The following is a 24,189-nucleotide window of genomic DNA, read 5'->3' on the forward strand; positions in this document are numbered from 1 at the left end:
GGCGTCCTCTCCCTTCGCCCGCTCTGCACGGTGGACTGGCTTATCACCGGGGCTCTGCTGCCGCTGGTGTCGAAGGGTCGTTGTGGGAGATGCACGTGGCTTCGGGTGGGGTGTTTTTTTGGCCCATGGCGCAACAAACCGCATGAGCCCCCCTGGTGCCAGAGCATTGGGCGGTGGTGGCCTAGCGGTTAAGGAAGCGGCCCCGTAATCAGAGGGTTGCCAGATCGAATCCCGATCTGCCAAGGTGCCACTGAGGTGCCACTGAGCAAAGCACCGTCCCCACACACTGCTCCCCGAGCGCCTGTCATGGCTGCCCACTGCTCACCAAGGGTGATGGGATAAATGCAGAGGACAAATTTCACTGTGTGCTGTGCTGCTGTGTATCACATGTGACAATCACTTCACTTTATATTTATATTATATTAGGATAACCTCTGATTTAACCGTATGATGGGCCCAGACGTGGCCATTGTGGAATTAGGCAGGAGTTCTCGAGGTCCACCGAGGACGCGAGTTCTACGTCGGTGCACCGCGGCGTCCTCTCCCTTTTTCGGCGAGAGGCGAGCTTCCCCTCCTCCAGCTGCCACCAACAGCAAGTGTCACAACTGCGATGTCAATTTTTTATTGTTTTTCGTTTTTCCTCCCCCGGTAGCGAAAGATCAGAAAGCAGCCGTCCTTTTTTCCAGACCCCGCCCCCTCCCCTGCCGTTGCCGGGCCGAAATGTGCCTGTGCGCAACGGTGGAAATATTAAACTTGAGGTTTGTCTGTGTGACTTGGAGGACGTCCAGCGCGAGAGCGGCAGGCGGCACGAACTTTGGTCCCGTCCCTGATGGATGGATGTTGACGCCGAGCGCTTCGGCAGAAAAGGGACACGACGGGGAAAACAGCGCGGTTTGCATGAGAGGGCTGAGCACCGAGGAGGGGACGCTGTCCGCCGAGCGGCGGGAGGATGCGACGGGGCGGCCTTTCATCCAGCCTCTTATTGGGCCAAGCTGTGCTAGCTCCAGGCGTCCCGCTCGGGATATGGAGCCGATTACACAATCCCAAAAAAGTCCCCACTGATCTGACAAGCGGAGAGTTTTCATTTCATGCTTTTTGGGGGGGGAAAGGGTGACCATGCCCTGCAAGTTGAAGGAAGAGCGTGTGAGGGAAATCTCACACTTCATCTAGTCATGCAGTTTTGCATAAAATAAGTGACGAAATAATAAGTCAATACCTTACAAAGACCTTTTTCTATAAGAGTCATAACTGAATTAAAACATTGATTATGTATCTTCATTTTTGGTTTGCAGGACCTTTCAAAGCCCATTCAGACATACAGTACAGGCCAAAAGTTTGGGGTGAGCTTGTTGGGGTCAAGCTCACCCCAAACCATCTGGATTGGGTTCAGGTCCGGTGACTTCCTGACAACTGCTTAACAAGGACATGCCATGAAACAAACCAGAGGGTCACCACAGCCACCCCCACCGTTACAACTACAGCTATAGGGATCTTCAAATGGACCAGTAACATCATTATGGACACGTAATCTAGACCATGACACTGACTACATCCTGGACTTCTCCAACCCTACAACTGTAGGACTTATTATTATATCATCCCCAACCCTGCACTGACACCATTTGCAGGCTCACTCTACCCTGGAAGGGGGTCCCTCTCTGTATCACTCCTTCCCAACATTTCTTCCTTTCTTTTTTTCTCTCTCCTAGAGTTTTTTTGTGTGGAGTTTTTCCTTGTGTGCAGAAAGGTCAAGTGTGGGGGGTGTCAACTGTAGGGCCTGTCAAAGCCCATTGAGACATACTGTATGTGATTTTGGGCTATATAAGAAATAAATGTTGTTGTTGTTGTTGTTGACTGTGGAGTCCAGGTCTCCACTTTTTGTTAAGTACATTACTCCACACGTGTTCATTCATAGTTTTGATGCCTTCAGTGAGAATCTACCAACGTAAATGGTCATGAACATAAAGAAAACACGTTGAATGTGAAGGTGTGTCCAAACTTTTGGCCTGTACTGTACTGTATGTGAATTTGGGCTAAATAAGAAATAAATGCGATTGCTACAGTTAGCATCTATGGTCCCAAGAAGACTTGGTGAATTAAGAGCAAAGAGGGGGCAAACCGAGGAGGAAGGGAGGAGACGTGACCTTGTGTTTCCCTTGCTCAACTGACTAGCTGACAGGTAAAAAAAAGTGAAGTGATTGTCCTTGTGATACACAGCAGCACAGCACACAGTGAAATGTGTCCTCTGTATTTAACCATCACCCTTGGTGAGCAGTGGGCAGCCATGACAGGCGCCCAGGGAGCAGTGTCAGTGGCACTTTGGCAGATCGGGATTGTCCAGAATGAAGGTCAATCATCAGTACATTGAAGTGAGTTGTTGTAAGTTCCATGAAACTCAGAGACCTTTAAATAAATGTAGTTTTGAGTTACAAGCACTGTCTCTAAAATTAAATGAAAGATCCTTAATAAATTAAACATGTGTACAGTTTTGAACATTTCAGTAGGTTTACACCATAATGCTTTCTTATTCTGTGAAATCCTGATCTGATGCCAATTGCAGTTTTGTAATGAATTTGCATTTTTGTGATGAAAAAAAAATGAATTCCTGAAACCTTTCAAACTCTCCTCCTACAAACACACAACAGCTATGCATCCCCAGCCAGTAGATGGATGGTTGTTAATACAGATGTAGAGATGCATCCCTTCTTAAAATCCATGGGATTTCATAATACATTTTATGGTATCTAAAAAACATGTTGTTGAGAATATTTTGGTCGATCAAATTGACCTCCTTCTGGTAAAGGCTCCGCTCATTTGCATAAAGGGTGATTGTAAATAACAATATTAATTTCTGCAATGGTTCATTACAAAATGTATCGTATTTATCAAAGTTATCAAAATTTAGCTGGTATGCACATATCCTTGAATTTTTTATTTATTTACTTCATAATTTGTCTTTAAATGCCAATATTGAATGAAATAATGTTTACAATTTTTGAACACAGCAAAAAAGAAATGGCACCATGTTCCACAATGCAAGATGACATCAGTCTCTACTGTTTGAGAAACACACACACACACACACACACACACACACTCCCAGTGTCTTTCCCACTGAATATTCAATGATACTAACGATATACCTAAACACACAACCACACACACATACGTTCACAAAGGGGCCCTCAGAAGCTGGGTGTTGAGCAGCCTGTCGACCACAACACAGGCAGCGCGCATGTGAGTAGAGGGCGGCGATGTGGACATGAAAGAGGTCTCTAATGTGGCCCTGGCACGACACCCGGCGTCTGAAACAATCGCTATCTATCGCACAGCACTCACTGCTCTGGCTGGAGGTTCAAAAGCGTCTTCCTGTTTGGAGAGGGGCTGATATTTTACTCATCCACCAAGATGAATCACTCAGACAGACGGATGAGGGACACCTGCAGAGATTCCCACATTTTCTTTTTTTACTTTTTAACTAATTATTTACAAGTAATAGACATACATTGCCAGATAATAAAGGAAACAAAAATACATCACTCCGTACATCTATTAAAGCACGGCTGCAGCCTATGCATGACGATTCGTATGTACGGGTGACTCAGAGAACGCGAGACAAAGCTTCGTGTCCCTGTATGAGAGCGCGGGAGCATCTTGATCTTTCTTCTGAGGTGAAATGAAGGCAGCTGTGGGGGTGAGTCTGTTTCCTCTCGTGGGCGCTTGCTCATCAAACGCACTTTGCTGTGTGGAGAGAAAAAGTTGGAGCTCTGAGGGTGGCGCCAGCCCCTGGCTTTAATCGACTCGGCATCTGGCCTAATCTGGCACAACAGTTCTCCTGGTTGGTACTGTTTGGGTCCCCTTTGAGACCTGGCCTCATCTGGCAACCACGATTAGGCCCACGTTATCCTGGTGGGTACCGGTTGGTTCCCCTTTGGGATCTGGCCTCCTCTGGCACCACAATTAGGCCCACATTATCCTGGTTGGTATGGTGTGGTTCTCCGTTGGAACCTGACCTCCTCTGGCACCAGAATTAGGCCCACGTTCTTCTGATTGATACCAGTTGGTTCCCTTTTGGGACCTGACATCCTCTGGCAGCACAGCTAGGCCACAATTCTCCTGGTTGGTACTAGTTGGTTCACCTTTTGGACCTGACCTCCTTTGGCACCAGGATTAGGCCCAAATTATCCTGGTTGGTTTCCCTATAAAACCTGGCCTTCTCTGGCACCAAGATTAGGCTCACTTTCTCCTGGTTGGGTCTGTTTGGTTCCCTTTTGAGACATGACATCCTCTGGCAACACAGCTAGGCCCAAATTCTCCTGGTTGGTACTAGTTGGTTCACCTTTTGGACCTGGCCTCCTCTGGCACCACAATTAGGCCCATGTTCTCCTGGTTGGTATTGGTTGGTTTCCCTTTGGGACCTGGCCTCCTTTGGCACCAGGATTAGGCCCACATTCTCCTGGTTGGTACCGGTTGGTTCTCCTTCGGAACCTCACCTTCTCTGGCACCAAAATTAGGCCCATGTTCTCCTGGTTGGTATTTGTTGGTTCCCCTTTGGGACCTGGCCACCTTTGGCACCAGGATTAGGCCCACATTCTCTTTGTTGGTACCAGTTGGTTCCCTTTTGGCACCTGGCCTCCTCTGGAACCATGATTAGGCCCAGATTCTCCTGGTTGGTACCAGTTGTTTCCCTTTTGGCACTTGGCCTCCTCTGGCACCATCATTAGGCTCACATTCTCCTGATTGGTACCACATGGTACCCCTTTGGGATTTGGTCTGCTTTGGCACCACTATTGTGCTAACTAAAACCCCTTTTCCACTGGTGGTGCCAGTGCTGGTTGACGACACAGTGAATGCATTACAAATCAAGCCTACTGCAGTAAGCAAATTAATAAATTGACAAATTATTGGACATTAACTTTAAGCTGTCACGTTTACTCTGCCCACCTCTTGTGATGTCATGGGTTGTTGGCTCCAGACAGGTAAAATGTTGGTGCTAGTTCAGTGCAGATGCTGCTGTTGCAATTCTTTTTTAAGTTGAAAAACGTGGCATGGGATCCAGACTAGTGCATGAGCACATTGCCAAATCAAGAGCACTATGGCACGACATCCTAATGAGTATTACAAAGGGATTTATTTTCAAATTAAGCATGTTTAGCATGCATTGTAAATGTATTATTTAATTACATTACATGATGTCTATTTAGCTAAAGTTTAGTTAAGTGCTGGTTAGTTTACATGTTGCATTTCGAAAAAATAGCAAAATTACCAAGATATTACTGAATTTGGCCCTTAAACTTGACTTTTCTTTGAGCTGTTCTTAGAAAGGTACCAATACAGTGTTCTCCATGTTTTTTTGCAGAAATTTTAAATGATTTAAATGTTTGCCGGGGTCAGTTTGGAGACAAAGTGCCGAGTGCGCAATGGAAAACAGCTGATGCTGGACCCCTGGGGTCAGTATGAAGACCACTTACCGTATCGTAAATCGACTGGAGGAAAATAAAACAAGTCCACAAGGACAACAAAAGTTCAGACAATGAAGACAGAAGTGATGACAGAATATCAAATCAAAAGGCAGAAAAGGGCCAACTGTGATAAGTCAAAACAAATTAACTAGAGCGCTAAGCCGCCTCGCTCTGAACTTTAAATCTTGATCGTTTTTGGGGACGTCTTTAGAAGTTACCCGTCTGGAGGGGAAAAAAAACACCAAAGCGCAGACTATTTACCGGAAAAAAAAAACACTTCAGATTTAGGTCACCAACCCCCGGCATCACAGTCGTTTGTCATCATTATGACAAATGGGGATATCGATCACACTGTCCCTTTTATTCTGGCGCTATCTTTTAGCCAAAGGCAGTGCGGTGAAGATCAGCCTTCCCTCGAGACCCAGGGGGAGATCTGGAGGTCTGGAAATATTCAGAGAGCGGGAGACAGATAAAGTGACGGCTCGACTTTGAACGGAGATAAAATTCTTTCAGGAAATGCTTCAGATTTCAACTGCAAAACATAAAAAAAACCTCTCCTTGTCAGATTGGATGTAATATTGCAGTAAAAAAAAAATATCAAAATGCATAATTCTACATATACAGTAACTGAAGCTGTACTTTTTCTACGCTTACAAGTTTTGGAGTTATATATCAGATTCCATTTGAGATGTTTTGCGGGTATGAAATAAATGAGTAAATGCATACATTTTTTTATTGCATGCCTCAATTAAATGACTTTTGGATACATTAGACTGGAGTAAGGAATGCCACTCACCACCTGTTATTTGTGGTTTTGTTTGCTAAAGTTGTGCTAATACTTATTATTTCAGTCATATATCTGTATGTCCATGTATCAGCTAGCGAGCCAAGATTTATTTGTTTGGTTGTGTGTATGTGTGTTTTTTTGGCAATGTAAAATCCATATGAAATGAGTGACTATTATTTAATATTATCATTGTTGTTGTTGTGAAATGTCAATTTCAACTAAATTCCATGTATAAATTCAAAGGAGGTAAAAAAAATAATAATAATAACTTGGAAGATATTTTTCAGAGGCCACATTGTCTTCCAGTCTCCACAATTCATGTCAGTCAGTTCATAATGAGAAAGGAAGGGTAATTACAGGTCGGTTTGCTATGCAAAATGTTAAAAAAGTAAAAACAGAGTTCTCCAATTAAAGTTCTCATCAGCTACCTCTCCTAATTAAGACATATGGGTGACATCCAGCAGGGCACACACACACACACACACACACACACACACACACACATATGTATATATATATACATAGGCAGGTATCCAGACTAGGCCTACATGCTGCACTCCGTATATAATGATTATATCTGTACTCTGACCTACCAGAAAGGCCTTAATGGGGAGACGACTGCGTCTGCAGCCCACAAACATGGTGCCAGTGAAGCTGGCACCATCCCAGAACCACATCTTTAAGAGTCCTATCACGCCATGCAATGCACGGGCTGGCCACAGCGCATGATTAAACCTCATGACTTCAAACTTTCCAAACTCCTGGGCTGTCAGAAGCCAGCCACATCACCAGGACCCTGAGCTCAACTCACCATGCAGAAGTGAACAATTTGATTGCAAAACTTTTTTTTCTATGATTACAATTTATTGGAATAGAAATATAGTTATTGTCAAATAAATGTTAACGTTGAATTGCAGTAGTTCTTGCTTGTGCTCTTTAAACTGAAAGGTAAAAAAAATATACAGGAAACAAAACACAGACTTTTGAACGACATAATAAATAGAAACAAAATTCACAAATCATATACTTTATGGCTGTCATTATGGGGGGGAAAAAAAGGATTATGTCTTCAATATTTTGACTCGGTGACTGAAAGCTGTGTCTCATTGGCGCAGGTCAATGTGGCAAGAGTGCGCCCTGCTGGTCGCAGCGTATAGAACGTGCTGCGGCGTGCTGTTCCCATGCTGCATACTAGAACTCCGTAAAAACAATGGAGAGCGTTTCTGAATCGTTCTACGTCCAGAACGCAGCAGGTCATTAATGGTCAACAGAAACTTTTATGCGGCAAACGGCGAGAAGCGTATGCGTTCTGTCAAAATGCTAATTGTTCTTGCCATTAAAACGCACACAGTTGGTATGACTGTAAAAGGAATGATGTCATCTGACAACTTTAACCACAGACCACCCAGGTCAGTGCTTAATTGGGAGAAAATAGTGGGTGGGGGGTGGGGGGGGCTATTCTGGTGAATGAAACTATATTCCAAGGGCCCATCGGATGGCAAATAGTCACAGCTGTTTCTATGAAATGGAAAATATTGTGTATCTTGTAATTATCTGCAGCACCTACATTGTTTTTTTTAATGGTGTCTCATTTCTGGTATTTTTGACAAGTAGAATGGCTTTGGCTGTGAAATTCAAGCCAAAATAATGCTCAAAGAACGACGTACCCCCCCTTTAAACACAACCAATCTAACACGAGTGAAAGGAACAGAACCTAAATCGGACATGGCCCTCCCGAACCCCTGTCTCAGGGTGCCCCGCCCCTACCAGTGTTTGGGAAGGAGTCTCGGCAGCTAACCGAGGAACTCTTGCATGAGCAGCGGGCTGAAACAACACGGCACAGGCAAGCGCTTCCATATGTGACCCACGTTCAAGGCGAAGGTCCTCTCCCTTTCACTCTGCCGGCCCATCTCTCCCCCGTTCTCAGGCGGCGGGGTGGAAGGTAAGCCGACTGTTGGCCGGCCCTGCGGCCGACTCCTGAGATACGGGAAGGCGATAGGGCCGAGAATAATGGCCGCCCCCCCCCCAATCAGACACTCAACCCGAGGGCTGCAGATAACCTCTGGCCTGCTATGGCAGCTTTTTCCAATGGGCATCGACACTGGCGCTTGCTTACCAACACAAAGGGTCAGCTTGAGAACTGGGACAGATCACAAAACAAGCAGAACTGAGTCAGAACTCCAACTTCCGTTTGTAGCTAAAATGGTCAGCTAAAAAACAGTATTAGGGCAGTAAACAGCCAATTACACGCACAGAAACATTTTATGTGTGTGATCAATTTGCTCACCCTGAATTGGACCGGTAGCTACCTGTTACAGCCATTACTACCATACCAAATGATCATTTTCGTCATGGTTGACATTATCGTTTTACTGCCTTATAATAGGTGAACAAACACGAGGCAAATTATTTAATTTTTAAAATCCCATTATTTACTCATTAAATCGAGTGTGTTGCAAACGTCCAGAATGGCCATTGCGGTGTACGGTATTTCACATTAGCCATCACTTACTGTGCTTTCTTGAAACTAGCAGCTATTATGGGACTACCACAAGTTTAAAAAATCCCTATGAGATTCCCTATGAGCTAATGGCCCAGAAAAATGTAATGAGAAGCTTACACACACACACACACACACACACACACACACACACACACACACACACAGTCACACCAAAGCTTACAAATAAATGTGTACACCAAAAAAAATAAAAGCTTCTTTGACCTTGTGAATGTCCAAACCCATTGAGGTGGTTTCCAGGGCGGCAACCCCTAAGAGCCCAAACTGTACGGCCGAGGCTCATGTGTGGTTCACTGAGCGCCAATTACTGCCTTAATATCATAACCGTCGCAAAACAAGTCCCCCAATGGCCCGGAACCACAGAGACCCGCAGCTCTCTGGCCATCTTTCCGCTGCGGCTCATTAATGGCGCCGTGAGCTTCTGCTGAGCGAGACCAATTCCTGGACCCTGTGACCCGGCTTCTCTGTCCACGCCCACTCCTGAGCCCTCGCCAAACCCGACGCGAGTCCAGAACCGTCGGGTGCACCCAGGCAAGCGCTTGTGAACTCGATCGCTGTGTCTTCGCTCGCGTTTTACTACTGAAAGTGGACATTTATCCCCTTCGCTGGAAAGACTGGTCGGTGCTGCATCCGGCATTACAAGCTCGCAGAGAGCTTCAAATCTGCTATGAAATTTGGGAGGGAAGAAAAAAGTGGGCAAACACAACCAGGCGAAGGAAAGGCCTCTCGCTGTTTTCCGAAACATTAACATCGGTCGGCCGCAAAAATCCTTCAAGGACAATCAAGTGGAAGATCTAATACCTCCGCTGGAACATTTTTCAGAACACCGGATGCCAAATATAACTTTCCTGTCGTCTGGCTCTCAAGAACCGTTCAGAAAGTAAACCTGTACCAGCCCGATTGATTGTGGCTAGTGTGGGGAATACATGCTGGAATACCAGGAAGCCTGACCTCGGTGAGACCTCTTGGTCCACTACGTGAGGGGACGATCCATGCATCTGCAACGTCACCCAAGGAGCGTCCAGCCTTGGGAATGACAGACCTTCTCTTTCATAAGAGTTATAAAGCCAATCATGAACTGGAGACCCAGTGACTGGCGCCTAATTTGATTGTGTCGGACAATGGACACTTAAGGACAGCGCGATCTCCCACCACTTGGACACAGAAGAACCTGAACACGGCCTCACACTACAGATATTCATGGCTGGCAAGATGTCGCGGAAATGGAAGCTTCATTGCATTAAGAGCTTAAGACCACTAAATAGAGTCACGCACAAGGACACTGGAGTACACTAAATCCCAATCATAGAACTCGATACAAAAAAAAAAAGCGAGACAATGTCAAAAAGGGACATGGTGGGGTCAAGAGTTCAGAGCACTCCCAAGCCCCACCCGCATCTCTATCCAGGCTCGGTCGTTGATGGCAACCCGCGAAATGCTCTCTCCGGAAAATCATGTAGTTTTGTCATCTTGCATTTCTTCTCTGGCTTTATATGACAAATACTGACAACCCATGACTTGAGGGGATTAATCCAGTACAGAGGGATTCACAATGTTAGTTTTGGCCCGATAATCGTCCGATTGCTTCCCAGGAATGGCCATCCATTCCTCTATGAAGGGGGAAAAAAAAGAATGTTGGCACTTCAAATATGAAAGGAAACAGGAACGGCCTTAATGGTGGGAATTTTAACGGCGCTCTAGGTCTGAAATGACGGACAACCGCACAGGCAACAAGCTTCCAAATTACCCCAGCGCCCGGACCCTTTGCCACATTTTCTGGAACGGAGCTGCAACAGTGAATCAGGGTTAACCAGAAACCACCCCAATCATCCAGTGAGAGGACAGCATACTGGGATTCCTTGTTTGAACCGGGGTGGCTTTGCCAAATGGGGGAGCATTAAGGATCACACACATGGTTGTGCCGATAAGACACAGCATTACAATTAAAGCAAGACCCTATTCTTCCCCATACAGCTGCCGAACGCACAGCTGCGTTTCTGCCTCTTTCAACTCCGGGAATGAAAAGCATAGGCCGGAATTAAGCAAGGACTTGCCCTCAGGGCACCACACAAGGGTCTGAGGTCGGTCTGAGGTCCAAAAGTGGCAAAGAGCACATGGCACAAATATCTTTAAGTTTGGAGTTTTAACAAAACCATTTTCAAGTGAATGTGATGTCACCAAACAATTTCACCAAAATATTTGCTGTTGTCATGCTGGTTTGACATGGTGAGGCAATAGATCTTGAAAGATGGCTGGACGTGATGCTGACCCATAATATGATAATATGAACATGATAACCAGGACAGGGGAAGACATGACCCGACGGCGAACAGATACGAACAGGGCAGCTTTATACAATCAGACACAGGTGAAAACAATCAGGAAACATTAACACAGGACGACCATGAAACTCCGGTCCGGATCCCGGAACCGGAGTAGCCCCTTCCGGACCGGATCATGACAGCGGTCAGCTTAAATAGCCGCAATCAGGCATTCATTTATAAATGGAGAAACCAATATTTACAAGATGTGTTCTCAATTTCATAGAAAGGGCAACTGACAAGACACTAGCATAATTATTCAATATTCTAGGTGCTCACAGGGATCATATAATACGGGCAATGTAAGGAAAGCTAATAGATTGATAGCCAATTTTACCACATTATAGTGTGTATACCACACAGCGAGGATTTCAAACTCTACAATTCATGTGAGGCGAAGGCATTTTTTTTTTGCCACATCACATTTTACCTTGATCAAGGGCACCCAAGCAGGTCCCTCCTCATTTGAACCTGCATCCCTTCTGTTTCGAGTCCGCTTCCTTACCCATGAGCCCACCACTTTGGATCCCTAAACTTAGTTTGTTTCCAGTTTTTCTTTTCCACTCCGTTCTTTTAACGCCTGGAAGTCAACGTGCTAGACAGCTAGCAGCAGTCCACCCTATAACTTATACTGATAATATACCCTATAATGATATACAGGCCCCTACTTGATGTTGCCATATCGTACACTTTGCACCATCCTGACGCCTACATATAAAGCCATTACATATCACGGATCATTGAAAACGTTGTTAGACAGTCATGTTGCTATGTTGGTGGTGAACCGGAGAAACAGAGGCATCGGCAGGTCGGGTTCGCCCAACGAGACCGAGCTTCCCACGACACCTGGCGCTCCGCGGAGTCGCTCATGCAAAAAAAAAAAAAGGCCGAGATGCCGGCCAGCACATGCGGCGTCTGTTTAGGTTCAACAATCAGGGAGACAAACTCTTGGAGCTACTTGAACAAACACAGAACTGGAGCCCCAGCAGGTGGTGGGAGTCGACCTGCTCAAATCAAACTCCTCTCTCCTCAAAGCCGAGCAGGGGTCCCATGAGGGCAGGGTCAGGCCTCCGTCCTCGTCACCGTCCCCCCCAACCCTAACCGCGCAGCAGCCTGTGCATGATGGGGAGGCGGTGGGCTTGTCCCCGTGAAGGCGGTTGCACTTGCTGAATAAATGACTGGCCCTGACAGGAAATTCCGAGAGCAATTTTAATTCTGATCAGGCTTCAAGGAAGTGGAAAGAATAAAAACACATCAGTTATAATGACAGGAAGTCCCGAATCACACAGCAAGCAGCTGCTGCCAACAGCCGGATCAAGGAGCCATGAGAACATGACAGGGTTTCTGTGCATACGGGGGAAGATGGAACAAATCTCAAATTTATGAGACAACTTTTTAATGCGGCTGATGACTCCACAGAGATTGAAACATTTCTCCTTGAGACTGAGCAGGCAACCCGGGGGAACATAAAGCTATGCTTTACATTGCGGCTACCTACAGCGTTATGCAAATGCTAAACAGACCTTGTTAAGGGCCTTATCCATATGGAGATGTTTAGCGAGCTCTGGAACCATCTGTGCTTGGCTCTGAGTCCATAGGATGCAATCAAATTAGCAGTGTGCCATGAGTACTCCGCTTTAACAAGGCCATAAATTTGCGGAAATAATTGGAATATGATGCTTCAAATATGATCGAGTTAAAAAAATACAATTCAAGTGCATGAAATGGTGCACTGAGGGCAGGGGGATTAAAATCACTACTGTGGTCGTTTGAGGGCCACCAGTCGAGATCCTGAACCCTCGTGTGAACCATTAACCATGCTAAGAGACTAATGCTGTATTGGTATGTAGAAATCAAGGGAATAATGTGAGCTCGTTGTAATGTAAAAAGCTAATTAAACACCCCTGGTTAAGCACTCTCACTCGCTCTCTCACTCACCCACCCACCCACTTCCCATAACTGCGTGTACCTGCTTAGGTCTGTGATCCCATCCCGGAAAAAAAAATGGGCAGAGGGTGGGGCACCAGATCACACTCGCACATACGGACAATTCGGAGTCGCCCATTCACCAAGAACCGGAGAACCCAGAGGAAACCCGTGCGATCAAGCTCCGCCCACACAAGGTCCAAGCCGGGATTCATACTCACAACCTTGGCGGCTACATTGCAGCCTGGTTAAGCATTTATAATTTTCTAAACGAAAACCTTCTGTTCCTATTATACAGGGCATACTTTTATTTTCATGTTATAACACCAAATGTAATCCAATACTATGCTGTACTGCACCGTATTACACATCACCGTATTACACGTATTACAGATGGAAGGCGCACGGGACCCAACCTCACATTGGGACCTGCAGCCTTACAAACTGTGGATTAAAATAAATAAATAACCGATTCTTCAAGGTACCCTGACCAACCTGTCCAAGTTTTAAACACACGGAATATATCCACAGAGGTGTGTTTCTCTCTAAAATCTTCATTTATAGTAGCAAAAAACAAAAAACACAAATCATGTTTGAACTGACTAAAACAATACAAAAATAATGTAACTGTCAACTCAATATGGTTTTAATTTCATATATTAGATTATGCGTCACTTTTTTTTTGGCCGAGTCCCACATGGCTGTATTGTCAACACTATTGGCTGCTATTTGATTGTGTGTAATTTACACCCATAAGCCATAACATTGTGACCGGTAACTTATCAGCCCCCCCCCTTTAGACACTCAGGGTTAAGTGTCTTGCTCAGGGACAAAATGATAGAACCTGGGACACATGTTACTTGATTTAGCTTATAATAATAATAACAATAATAATCATTGTTATTTTTATTATAGATGCTTGACTCATCACATAAAACATTCATTTGGGGACTTTTTACTTAGTATACACCTGGAGCCGACAATACCCTAGATGGCACAGTCAGTGATTTGGGACTATCTGTTTCTACGGAGATCTGAGCGAGAAAATGGTGGGTGCTCCCTTGGGAGCGGCGGACGGCCCGGCAGAATTCCAAGTGATGTTCTCACAGAAGCCATCTTGAGTTACCCAGGGCCTGCATCCACTTAAAGCACAAGTCAATGCGGTTACTGTGATTTTTTTTTTTTTTGAGGGGGGTGGAGGCGGAGGGCTCCTGACAAGCAGGCATCTCTTTTTCAAAGGGCCACTTCTCAGGCCTCTCTCTCAGGAAATGGGGGCCTGCGCTGGTCAAATGGATTTTTAAAATCTGCCGGAGGTTTTCCAGAAGCCAGCAGGCGGTGGAGATGCCACTCTGGCCCGGCCAGCGCGATCCGATGCAAACAGTTCCTTTTAGTACCCAAGTTTAGAAAGCTTTGGTCGTTTTGCCCGCCAAGGATTCATTTGGCGTAAAGCGGTGTCTGCATTTCAGAAGAAAATGTCAATATCTTCCAACAGGTTGTCTGGTAAAGAGTTGCAATGGGCAACTAGAACCCGTACAGCTTTGGCTAAAAAGAACTTTCCTGCTCTGACAGGGGTATAGTAAAAAGGCATTTTTTCCAGATAGGGAGCGTTTTTTGGGGGGTGTCAACGTACGCGTGAAAATGAATGGTGCCTTTCGTTTTTATGGGTTGGGGAAAGGGACAGTTGGGGACAGGACGAGTAGAGCATGCGAAGGCAGCCGTCCACGTACCCTCCGAGTGGTGCGCAGCCAGGGGCGTCTGGGTCTCTTTTGAGTAGGCCACCACCTCTCTCGGCAGGAAGTCTACCTGTGTGATCTTTGAGGCCCCGAGCCGATGCATCCTCCGCCTGCAGACACAAAAGTCGTCAAATTTAGCAGCTTAACCGCACACCAGCAACACTGACTATAGCACAACACACACACACACACACACAAATACACACAGGAAGATGAGCGAAAAACAGCCAGGTCAGACCTGCTCCCACAGCATGGATCGCTGCCACATCACCACCATGGTTTTATACAGCATTCTCAGTACCCCAGTTCACATTCTTTGCACTCAATCTATCATTCAGTCAACATTTCAACGAGACCCAAAAATGTCACAAAAATCTGCACCGGAGTTTGTTACTCAGTAAACTGCGTTTCACTACATGGAACATGGTCTAAGCTGCCAGACTCAAGGTTATACCTTACGAATGAGCGGGAATTCTAGTCTCCGAATCCCACTTCTGACACAAATTCACCATCGCTAAGGGTGACGGTTAAATGCAGAGGACACATTTCATTGTGTCACCGTGTGCTCGTCTGCAGTGTTTCGCAATGACAATCACTTCAGTTTCACACGGACTGGGAATGAGTGGTCGGTTAAGGGGCTAATTGGGTGTGAATATACACTCAATTGTAGAAGCATTCATAGAAGCATTCCACCATTATGGCAATAAAACACACACACACACACACGCATTAACAAGCCTTTAAAAATAATGATAAAATCATCAGGTTGCTTTATAACAATAATTTTACTGCACACAGGCATGCAGACTGCACGTGAGGAGATTTAGATTGTTTGACATGATACTTCCTTTTAGAGCAAATGAGGCTGAGAAACGTGAGCGATGAGACAGACAGAGAGAGAGAGGGAGAGAGGGAGAGAGACGGGGAGTGAGGGAACAGGTACCCGAGCTCTGAGTCGGCCTGCAGCTGCAGCACAGAGGGGTCAGTGTCCCACTGCAGGGTCCTCAAGGGGGCAGCAGGGGGCGCCACACAGGGGAGGGAGAGAACATGCGAGATTAGCCTCCATGGTGACCCACGCTCAAACACACACACACACACACACACACACACACACACACACACACACAGAAGGGATGATCATAGAAACACAGGGGTCAACCAAACATGTGCTACATCAGGTTCTGATACCATAAAATACCATAGTAAAGAACGCTAGTCTAACGCTACTCTAGTGATATATTTTGTTTTATTGTCAACATTAGATAATGAACATTGTCAGTAATACATTCCATTAGTATATTAGTAGACACAGTAATAAAATACTATATTACATGGTCTCTTCAGGCTAAGTGCTTCAATAGAGATTCTTTAAAAATTCAGGCAAATTTGCCTTGGCCAAAAACGACAAAAGACTGATGGAATACAGTGAGCTAAATTTATATTAATATATTGGCTGGCCAATAAAATTAAATATACTTGTTATTTGACTTTTTAAATTGTCTTGTTATGTACTAGTCTAACGACTGTGATTAAGATATGAAGATATAAATATATACAATATAAATATAAAAATACATTTTGCGGCTATAATTCATAGAATAAGAAGCAATCTGATGAAAAATTGGTTAATGCTTTTGATGTGTATGAATTAGTATGACATTTGAATGTATGTTGTACAGTATGGAATATCACACTACACTTCATGTAACACAAACTGTGCAGCACATGCTTGGCTGCTGCATAAATGAATTTCTTTCATATATGTCGTTCGCATTGCCATGCACTCAGCAATAAGCAATGGCCGCTCACATTCTCATTTAAAAAAAAAAAAGGACCTTAGTGGCTGGGAGGGGGACCTTCGGACTTTTATTTATATATATTCATTTATTTACTTGACAGAAAAGTACATATTTAGTTTTCCGACTGGTGCAAAGCACAGCACTAACCATGGGGCTTGTTCACCCAGGTCAAAGGCGTCTTTTGCATTAAAAAACCTTACTTCAGGGCCGTTTATTTTCTATCAAACAATAGATGAAACATTTTTATTACCTTTATGATCATTTAATAATATGATGCATACTAATGTGACCAAGAACAAGGCCACAAATAAGCTGCTTAAAAAGTACAGCTCCTTTGATTCCATTAATATGTGTGCTTTTCCGAGCCTGAGAAGGTGATTGTGGGAATAGGGGAAGAACAGCGCTATCCTCTTACAAAAAGTATAGATTTTTTGGACTTGTGTGCTTACTAATGGCACTGTGACCATAGAGTCCCTCTGGTCCCCCTAGCCACACAGCAGAGGCCACCGGAGGACCCCGCAGACCTCCCCTAACATGCACGCCGCGGCTTCTCCTGCGAGATGAAATGGCTGCCGCAGGATCGGTGGCGTCTCCGTGACAGCATCGGCTCTGCGTGCCACATGATCAGCCCGCCCACGAGCGGCCACCCTGTCCCCTCCAGCGCGGTGACAGGAACTGGGGCGGGTGGCGCGTGTCACATGATCTTTAATTACAGAGCGCTTCTCTGCATGAGGAAGCCGGGGCGGGAGTCGGTGCCGAATCCAGGCCGCGAGAACGCAGAGGCTCCACAGTCCCTGACTAAAGTCTTGTCGCTTGTGTACACATTGACCTCAAGTGCTGATGGAATCTATTTCCAATCAAGATTTTTTTTGGCTAAAAGTCATAAAAGTATAAAAGTATTTTAATATTCAAAGCTTCGTAAGGCCCATTGAGTCCATTGACGTAAGTGACTTAAGACGTAAGTGTTGTCGCCTTGTCATATGAGCTTCACCTGTGACTTATAATGGTGTGTATAAAAAGAACCCCGGTACACTAGACCTTCACATCAACTGCAACTAGACCTCTGCAAACATGCCTGAGATTCACCCTGAGACTAAAGTGTTGATTATCAAGAGGCTGAAGACCAGATCCTCTGCTGATGTGGCAGGCACCTTCAACGTGTAGAGACTGGAGATGTTTTTTTGACAAGCCCAGGTCAGGCAGACCCCGCAAGACAACTGCTCGAGAGGAGCGTTTGTTGGCTCAAAAATCCAAGGCCGGCCCATTTTCCACTGCAGCAGTGCTCCACGAGACCTGGTCACCTGAAGTCCCCGTGTCAACCAGAACAGTTTGTCGGATTCTGTCTCGAAATGTCCTCCACGGTCGAATCTGTGCCCAGAAGCCAGCACTAAATAAAAATCAATTGGAAAAACCGTGTGGCATTTGCCAAGGCCCACAGCCTGCTAAAAGGATGGATGCTGGGAAAGTGGCAGAAGGTGGATTTTTCAGATGAACCTTCTGTTGAATTACACCACAGTCGCAGGAGACCTACTGGAGCCCGCATGGATCCGCCCAGAAAACAGTGAAGTATGGTGGCGGAAAAATCATGGTCTGGTGTTCCATCCAGTATGGGGGTGTGCGAGGGATCTGCAGGGTGGAAGGCAACATCAATAGTCTAAAATACCAAGAAATCTTAGCTACCTTTTATATTCCCAACCATAAAAGAGGCCAAATTCTGCAGCAGGATGGTGCTCCATCACATACTTCCATCTCCACAAAGTTCCTGAAGGTGAAGAAGATCAAGATGCTCCAGGATTGGCCAGCCCAGTCACCAGACATGAACATCATTGAGCATGTGTGGGGTAGGATGAAAGAGGAAGCATGGAAGACGAAGCCAAAGAATATTAATGAGCTCTGGGAGGCCTGCAAGACTGCTTTCTTTGCTATTCCTGATGACTTCATCCGCATGGATGCAGTCCTTCAAGCTCATGGAAGTCATACAAGATATTACATTTGGATCTCACCGCACCACTACTTAATTTGTTGACATACTTTTGTATTTGCAGTAAATTTGTTCAATTTCTGTATAGGCGACAAAAACGTTTGCCTTGTCAAAATGTGACCTCTCTGTCTGGATTAAATGATGAATCTTTTATTAGTGTAACTAATTCATTTCAATGCATTAGACATCATTTTGTAGGGTTTTAGCGTTTCATATTTCTATTGCTATTTCTAACACCAATTGATTTATTAACATTTTAGGTTAATAACATTTAGGTCAGGTTAGTAGCTGGTGTTTCTACAAAATATTTAAAGCGACAAGACTTTTGTCAGGGACTGTACTAATATGACCCAGATTATGTATAAATGTCCAATATTTTACACTTTTACTATTGCTTTAATTTTAACACTGAATTATTATCATACCTATATAACTATATATGTGACAAAATAACCTTTCAGCTTATTCAAGCAAGTTTATTCTATGTCACTGCAGCCGATGTGCTGGAAAGCCATGGAGCATCGGCGGCGGCCTGAAGTGATGAAATGGTCGCGTGATCGGTAGAGTCGGCACAACCACACCGAACGCTCGCGCTTACCTATGTCTGCGGTCCCCGTTCAGGAGAAGCAAGAGAGAGCAAGAGCCAGTGGTCAGCGTCCACCTCTACACCGTTCCTGCCTGCTGACCCCCCCTCTCCGTCTCTGCCCGGACGTCCGTAACCTTGCCGAGAGCCTCCCGGGCGCTTTCATGTCACCACGCCTCAGATATGAACAGCAACACGTGTGCAATATGTGTGTGTTGCCTCAGATGCCTGTTTTTGACGTGGCCAGCTGACCTGCAAAGTCACGCGTGTCAACTTCACTCTTTCTAACCCTGCTGGTGCCAACGACGACTCCGCCTTATTAGCCTATTAATGCATTAATGCGGCAACTGTCTGTGCTGTGAAGGACAAGATGACGTTTCTGGTTACGTGGTGGCCTCCCTGCAAGCAACAGCATTGTGACTCATCCCAACGTCACAATGGCACATAATTATGTGCTCGGATATTTGTATGGTCAGAATACCCATTATTCGCACTGTAATAAAAGTTAACTCCGAGCAGACATAGCTTTTTTTAATTCACGACACACGGTGCAACACCCCACCCCATGTCATCATCTAAAGCGTTTATTGCAGAAATTCATTATTTTCTTGACATGATGTGTGTATAGAAATCTTGCCCTCCAGACTTTAAAGGTCCCCTATCATGAAAATGTCCCTTTGTGAGATAATTTAACATTAATGTCTATTGTCTTGCAGTGGCTAGAAATGGCGATAGGTGTAAAGGGCGTTTTGGTCGTTCTGCTTCACCATTCAGAGAGCAGCAGCTCAGACGGTCGAATCCGGAATTTGTCCCCTTATGACATCATAAATGGAAAGGTTACCTCCCGTTTCTCATGCTTTTTCCGCCCAGAGAATTTCCCGCCCCTCCCCTAACACGTTATCTCCACCGACCATCATTTGTCAGTTGAGTGTCAGTTGCTCAGCAATTGGAAGTTAAAAAATGAGCACGAAAGTATTTTTTAGTTCCGTCACGCGAGACTCTGAAGATCCAACGGGTTCATTTGATTTTTTCTGGAAAAACGTCGACACGACTTCCTGTCTGCACCAAACATCGTGGTTGGTGAACGGTGTTGATGACGTCATTCCCGTGAACGCCTCCTCAACTTCTATAGGCCGCTCTCCTCCTCGTCCCGCCCCTCTCCTCCTCATTAGCATTTAAAGCTACAGACGGCGAAACGGTGCGTCCTGGGAAATCTCATCGTGGGACCGGATCAGAGTGGCTGTAATTCTACACCAACCGGAATTTTGGAAAGAGACTTTAGATACAGTATTAGGGGACCAACAAGACCGATATGCAAGCAAACGAAATGTCATAATAGGGGACCTTTATTAATTATTATTTGTTTTTCTCTTTAACACAAGTGAAAAAACTCGCATTAGTTTCACTATTGCCTAAAACTTGAACAGTGCTAAACTTCCACCTACGTAAGAAACATTGCGACTGCTTTTATATGCAGGCTGACCCGGGGGGTGAGTCGGAAGCACAGGAAAAAGTGGTGGCCTAGCGGGTAAGAAAGCGGACCCGTAATCGGAAGGTGTCACTGAGCAAAGCGCCGTCCCCACACACTGCTCCCCGGGCACCTGTCATGGCCACCCACTGCTCACTAAGGGTGACGGTTAAATGCAGAGGACACATTTCACCTTGTCACCGTGTGCTGGGCTGCAGTGTTTCACAATGACAATCGCTTCACTTTCACAAACGTAGACATTACTGTACATGTGCTAGACAACCGGTCTCACTGGCAGCACGGAAACAAGACTGACGTACCTGCTGGCGGCCGCCCCGTCCACCGACTCCTGACTGCCCGTCTCACTGGGGGTACTCATTGACTTTGAGGGGGACATGGGGGTCGGGACTGAGAACAGCAACAAGGTTAAAATAGTGTAGATGTTGAGGCAAATGCAAACATACGCATATTTCTACTTGGAAAATTCTAAGCAATTTAGCTCATAGCTCATCATTACTTCAAGATTTGGCCACCAGAACGTTGTGAGACACTTTTTGTATCGTTTCTGAATAGCACAAACATTTTTTTGTGCTTTACAAGAGTCCTTTCACTTTTCTCCTCAAGAGATAACCTGTACAGTAATTAAGCTTTAGTTTTAGTTAGTATAGTTTGGTTTAGTGTGTATTTACAGTACAGGCCAAAGGTCTGGACACACCTTCTAAGTCAATGTGTCTTCTTTATTTTCATGACCTTTTACATAGGTAGATTCTCACTGAAGGCATCAAAACTATGAATGGTGTTCATTCATAGTTTTGATGCCTTCAGTTAGAATGTGGAGTTATATACTTGAGACCTGGACTCCACAGTCACCGGACCTGAACCCAATCCAGATGGTTTGGGGTGAGCTGGACCAACAAGTGCTAAACACCTCTGGGAACTCCTTCAAGACTGTTGGAGAAGCATTTCAGGTGACGACCTCTTGAAGCTCATCGAGAGAATGCCAAGAGTGTGCAAAGCAGTAATCAGAGCAAAGAAACTAGAATATAAAACATGTTTTCACTTATTTCACCTTTTTTTGTTAAGTACATAACTCCACATGTGTTCATTCATAGTTTTGATGCCTTCAGTGAGAATCTACCAACGTAAATGGTCATGAAAATAAAGAAAACACATTGAATGAGAAGGTGTGTTCAAACGTCTGGCCTGTACTGTACGTTTATATTTTTCTTTTATGATTGCACTATGGGGGGGTCTGTGTGAAATATTATTTCAATACACACTATACTGTGTATGCTGTTGTACTGACAACAAACCAATCTTGAATCTCGAATCTTCAATCTTGAATCTTTTATGCATGCCATGCTGCTATCTCGCCACTAGGCGTCCCCCTTCTGCAACTTTTCAAGGGGTTTCTAGACAATCAGTGGATTAGCATTTCTCATTTGAGTAAAAATACCATTAGAAACATTAACCACGTAATTATTCATTAGAAGGCACGGCCCATTTTTATGATTTGGCACTGTCATGAAATGGATGAAGCTTTTTCATACCTAGTGACGGTTCCGGCGAGATCCCAATGCTCTGCAGCAGCGCTTCAGTCTCTCTGCGCTTGCGATCCAAGTCCGAGTCCTCCGGGGCGGCGTCCACCTTCTGCTGCGCCTCCGCCTGCACACACACACACACACAAACACACACACACACAAACACACACACATCACGGTCTTTCTCGAGCGCTTCGGTGGCAGGTGGTGCTCGGACTGACTTTGGCACTCGTCTCTTTCCTCTTCCTCTCCTCCTCCTTCCTCTTCTTCTCCTCCCGAATTTGGGCCAGGCGCTGCTTTTTGCGCTCCAGTTCTGCTTTCAGGTCACTTTTGTCCGCCATTTCTTCCCTCTCGCTTGGGGAAAAGGAGGAGAGTATTACTGACTGTGGCTGAAGCAAACAGGCAACAATTCAAATTGCAAGAGGGTTCTGGAGCAGAATCCTCAATGAGACAAATTTATGCACTTAGAACCCATTAAATTAAAGATCTCGTTTGCAGACGATACACAATATAAAGATTACAAACGAGACGAAAGAACAGGCATCACGGGCAGCGGACCATGTTGTGCGTGGAATGAGTACTGTATGTGTACAGCCGGATGTAAAATTACTCACCAAAATGCTGTCTTTCAAATCAGGGTCACACAGCCACAGGCCGGGGATGGGGCGTGTCACCAACGGTGACAGTGCAGTGTGCCGAAGGCCTGAAGTCCGGATGTCCCGGTGCACAGAGAATCTGACCACAGCACAAGTGCATGCGTACCGTGCACTAAAAAAATTAATTAAAATAAAATAAAATGATCGTATGACGTCACTGACAGTGAATGTGACGTGACGTCACGTTTGCAATATACTTATATTCGAGTGGTGGGACGCAGATGTGCAGGAATGACGTCGAGCCACCGAGAAGCCCAGGAAAAAATAAAAATAAAATCGCACGTCATACCTTTGAAATGACGCCGTGTCACTGCTGATGAAATGACGCTGTGTCACTGCTGCTCCGCGCACGACAGTCCTGTCACGGCGCCGGCGACATCGTCCACCGTGCGGTCCTATGGGTGATGGAGTGTCCTGGGGAGGAAAGGACGAGCTGCGGCGTCCGTCCACCCCGCACCTTATGGGTTCTAATTTCCATCCGGCGCCGCCCGGCGCTGCCGCCTAGCGGACAACGGCGGCCACTGCAGGCGTTTTCTTTTTTTTTTTTTTTTTGGTTCAGAATAAGAATCAAAATCGTGTTTACTGGCCAAGTATGTGCAAGCACTTACAAGGAATTTGATTAAAATGCAGTGAGAGCAACCAAGGAGACGGTAGAGACTGTGAACACCTCACATGGACCACCAACACCACCTCCATCACCAAAAACACCTGCTGAGATGCCTGCAGCGGGCCAACCTTCCTCCGCCCGTCCTCATCATTGAGAGTGTCCAGACCAGCAGCTAAAACAGGCTGTTAAAGCAGCTGCCGAGCTCACAGTGGTGGCCTAGGTGTTAAGGAAGTGGCCCCATATTTCGAAGGTTGCCGGTTCAAATCCACTGAGGTCCCCCTGATCAAGGCACCGTCCCCACACGCTGCTCCCTGAGCACCTGTCATGGCTGCTCACTGCTCACCAAGGGTGATGGTTAAAAGCAGAGGACACATTTCACTGTGTCACCGCGTGCTGTGCCACCCCATCACCCACAGGACCGCACGGTGGACAATGTCGCCGGCGCCGTGACAGGACTGTCGTGCGTGGAGCAGCAGGAGGGCATCGTGCTCCACCCTCACACCCCTCACACGGACTCCTCCCATCTGGCAGGTGCTATCGGGTCAACAGACTTTATAAAGTGAAGTGATTGTCACATGTGATACACAGCAGCACAGCACACGGTGCACACAGTGAAATGTCCTCTGCATTTAACCCATCACCCTGAGTGAGCAGTGTGTGGGGACGGTGCCTTGATCAGTGGCACCTCAGTGGCACCTTGGCGGATCGGGATTCGAACCGGCAACCTTCTGATTACGGGGCCACTTCCTTAAACGCTAGGACAACCACTAACTTTGTTAGATCATCACTGTCTCAGTGAGGAAC

General features: G+C 45.7%; 1 protein-coding gene across 4 annotated transcripts in view; it reads right to left on the reverse strand.

The window, feature by feature from the left end:
• The window catches only part of dync1i1a (dynein cytoplasmic 1 intermediate chain 1a), a 54,673-nt gene extending 31,110 nt beyond the window's left edge, over nt 1-23,563 (reverse strand). The window contains exons 1-8 of one of the 4 annotated variants that reach the window (XM_028964277.1): nt 23,068-23,562; nt 22,737-22,890; nt 22,344-22,476; nt 22,132-22,246; nt 20,902-20,989; nt 19,129-19,134; nt 15,694-15,753; nt 14,745-14,860 (exon numbers count right to left, since the gene is read on the reverse strand). In XM_028964277.1, the coding sequence (XP_028820110.1) occupies nt 14,745-14,860; nt 15,694-15,753; nt 19,129-19,134; nt 20,902-20,989; nt 22,132-22,246; nt 22,344-22,463 (505 nt within the window). In that variant the 5' untranslated portion in view covers nt 22,464-22,476; nt 22,737-22,890; nt 23,068-23,562. Of the gene's footprint in view, nt 1-14,744; nt 14,861-15,693; nt 15,754-19,128; nt 19,135-20,901; nt 20,990-22,131; nt 22,247-22,343; nt 22,477-22,736; nt 22,891-23,067 lie in introns of those variants that run through there. The other 3 variants (XM_028964278.1, XM_028964279.1, XM_028964280.1) reach the window with 3 other exon arrangements.
• Between the last annotated feature and the right edge of the window lie 626 nt (nt 23,564-24,189).

Source organism: Denticeps clupeoides, chromosome 20 (assembly GCF_900700375.1).
Source record: "Denticeps clupeoides chromosome 20, fDenClu1.1, whole genome shotgun sequence".
Classification (NCBI taxonomy): Eukaryota; Metazoa; Chordata; class Actinopteri; order Clupeiformes; family Denticipitidae; genus Denticeps; species Denticeps clupeoides.